At 52.6% G+C, this 1,847-nt stretch overlaps 1 protein-coding gene across 1 annotated transcript; it reads left to right on the forward strand.

The window, feature by feature from the left end:
- The first annotated feature begins 267 nt into the window (after positions 1–267).
- LOC127296021 (small polypeptide DEVIL 11) lies at positions 268–1,136 on the forward strand. The gene has a single exon (XM_051326039.2). The coding sequence runs from the start codon at positions 357–359 to the stop codon at positions 663–665; it is 309 nt and encodes a 102-aa protein (XP_051181999.1). The 5' UTR covers positions 268–356; the 3' UTR covers positions 666–1,136.
- Positions 1,137–1,847: the final 711 nt, after the last annotated feature.

Genomic DNA, 1,847 nt, shown 5'->3' on the forward strand with positions numbered 1-1,847 from the left:
GTAGTTGGAAACAGTTCAGTGTTTTGATTCCTATTCCCTACTTTTGTGATAGCAAATATGATTGATAACCTATTACCACTAAAAACTATTTTCCATTGCAAAATCAACTAGTGCCAAGTGCCAACATTTCTTTTAGCATAACGAGAGACCCACAAAGACTTGCAAATGAAAACCAAATTCAACCACACACTCAAGACTCCACCGGCTGGTCCAGACGTCCATCCCCATCCTCGCCGGCCTCACCCGTTATAAATAACGTGGATTCCTCAGTCCTCGCTCTCCCCACACCCTCATTCTCTCTCCACCACTTCACCCTCCACTCCAAGCACACCTCAGGTGAGGCGAAGCGCAAATCCATGGAGTTCTACGTGGACGAGAAGTGGAAGTTCTCCAAGAAGAGCCGGAACAACGGCAGCTGCAGGCGCGTCTCCGGCGGCGCGAGCGGCGGCGACCCGTTCCTCAAGAGGTCCGCCAGCACGAGGGACCAGGCGATCGGCCGGCGGTCGAGCGGCGGCGCCGGCGCCTCCTCCTCCTCCCCAGCGAGCGGGTGCGCGGCGTCCTCGTTCTCGAGCCGGTGCGCGGGGCTGGTGAAGGAGCAGCGGGCGCGCTTCTACATCATGCGCCGCTGCGTCACCATGCTGGTCTGCTGGAAGGACTGCTCGTAGCTACAGCCCTCCCGCCGCCGCGCTCGAGATCTCTCGTGCTCCACCACGCCGTGTTCTCCTCCGGAAGCACAGAAGAAGCGAGGGATTTCGAGAAGGCGGCTGATTCGGGTGATGTATGTACAGATCAGCCTTAATTAGGAGTGTTGTTCTTCTTTTTTCGTCCCATTTCTGGGATGTTCCTTTTACCAGTGCTTGATTAGCCAGTGATTAGTAGGGTATTTAGTGCTACGGCCTTGGATGTGCTACTGCGGGCAAGTTTTGGGATCGCCTTCCAAAGAGGATGGGGATCTGGTCGTCACAGAAGCTAGGTAGCTAGTAGGAGAAACCTCATGGCAGGGCTAGCTAGGCCTAGCTGAAATCTAGTGGATCTTCTTCTTCTGCTACTATTGTACTGCCACTACAAGGCTGGAAAGTTGTCACTGCCGATGGATGATGTATATAGGTAAAGAAATGAGCGAGACGCAACAAACATACTGCTGTGATGTCACCGCGCCATTCATTTCGTGTTCTTTCTTTCATTCAGCTTTTCGTATCCTCCCCGTCGATCGATCTAGCCAGTTTTACCGTGCCGCCGGGTCGCCGGGAAGATGCCAAATTGAGGGAGGCGCGAGTCGACATAAGAGGAATCAAACAGACGACAGAGTCGAGGAAGGAAGATGAAGACGATTGGTGATGTGGTGAGCAGAGATTGCTGCTGCGTTGCGTTGGGATTAGGCAGAGGAAGAGGAAGTAGGGGGCAGTAAATGGGGATGGTGACGGTGATGGCCCTTGTCCTGACCCTTCTGGGACTGCCATTTGCGGCGTGGCCATCTGACGCCCCTCCATTATTGCTGCTCGGTGCTCCCGTCCCTCCTCGGCTTGGAGCCACCAGCGACCATGAAACATGTACAAGTACAGCACACACACAAGTGCAGAGAGAGGAGAGAGCGAGAAGAAAAAGATCTACGCATGGCCTCACTTCACTTGTATACTTGTAGTTGGAAGCTCTGATAGAAAGAAGGACGCTCTGATGTGTTTTTTTAGCAAGAAGGACGCTTTGATCTGAGCTGAAAAGAGTTGTTAATTCATGCGCAATCACATTACGTCAGGGGGAGTACACTTTGGAAACCATTGTTAACTGCAGAAAATGGCGGGTTAGATCGATCAACCGAGGGAATCAAAGCATCAAACAATGTGCAAGAG

Source organism: Lolium perenne, chromosome 4, assembly GCF_019359855.2.
Source record: "Lolium perenne isolate Kyuss_39 chromosome 4, Kyuss_2.0, whole genome shotgun sequence".
In the NCBI taxonomy this organism is placed as follows: Eukaryota; Viridiplantae; Streptophyta; class Magnoliopsida; order Poales; family Poaceae; genus Lolium; species Lolium perenne.

What these genes read in the sequence shown, in the direction of transcription:
- LOC127296021 (XM_051326039.2), top strand. Translation starts at nt 357, where the DNA reads ATGGAGTTCTACGTGGACGAGAAGTGGAAGTTCTCCAAGAAGAGCCGG.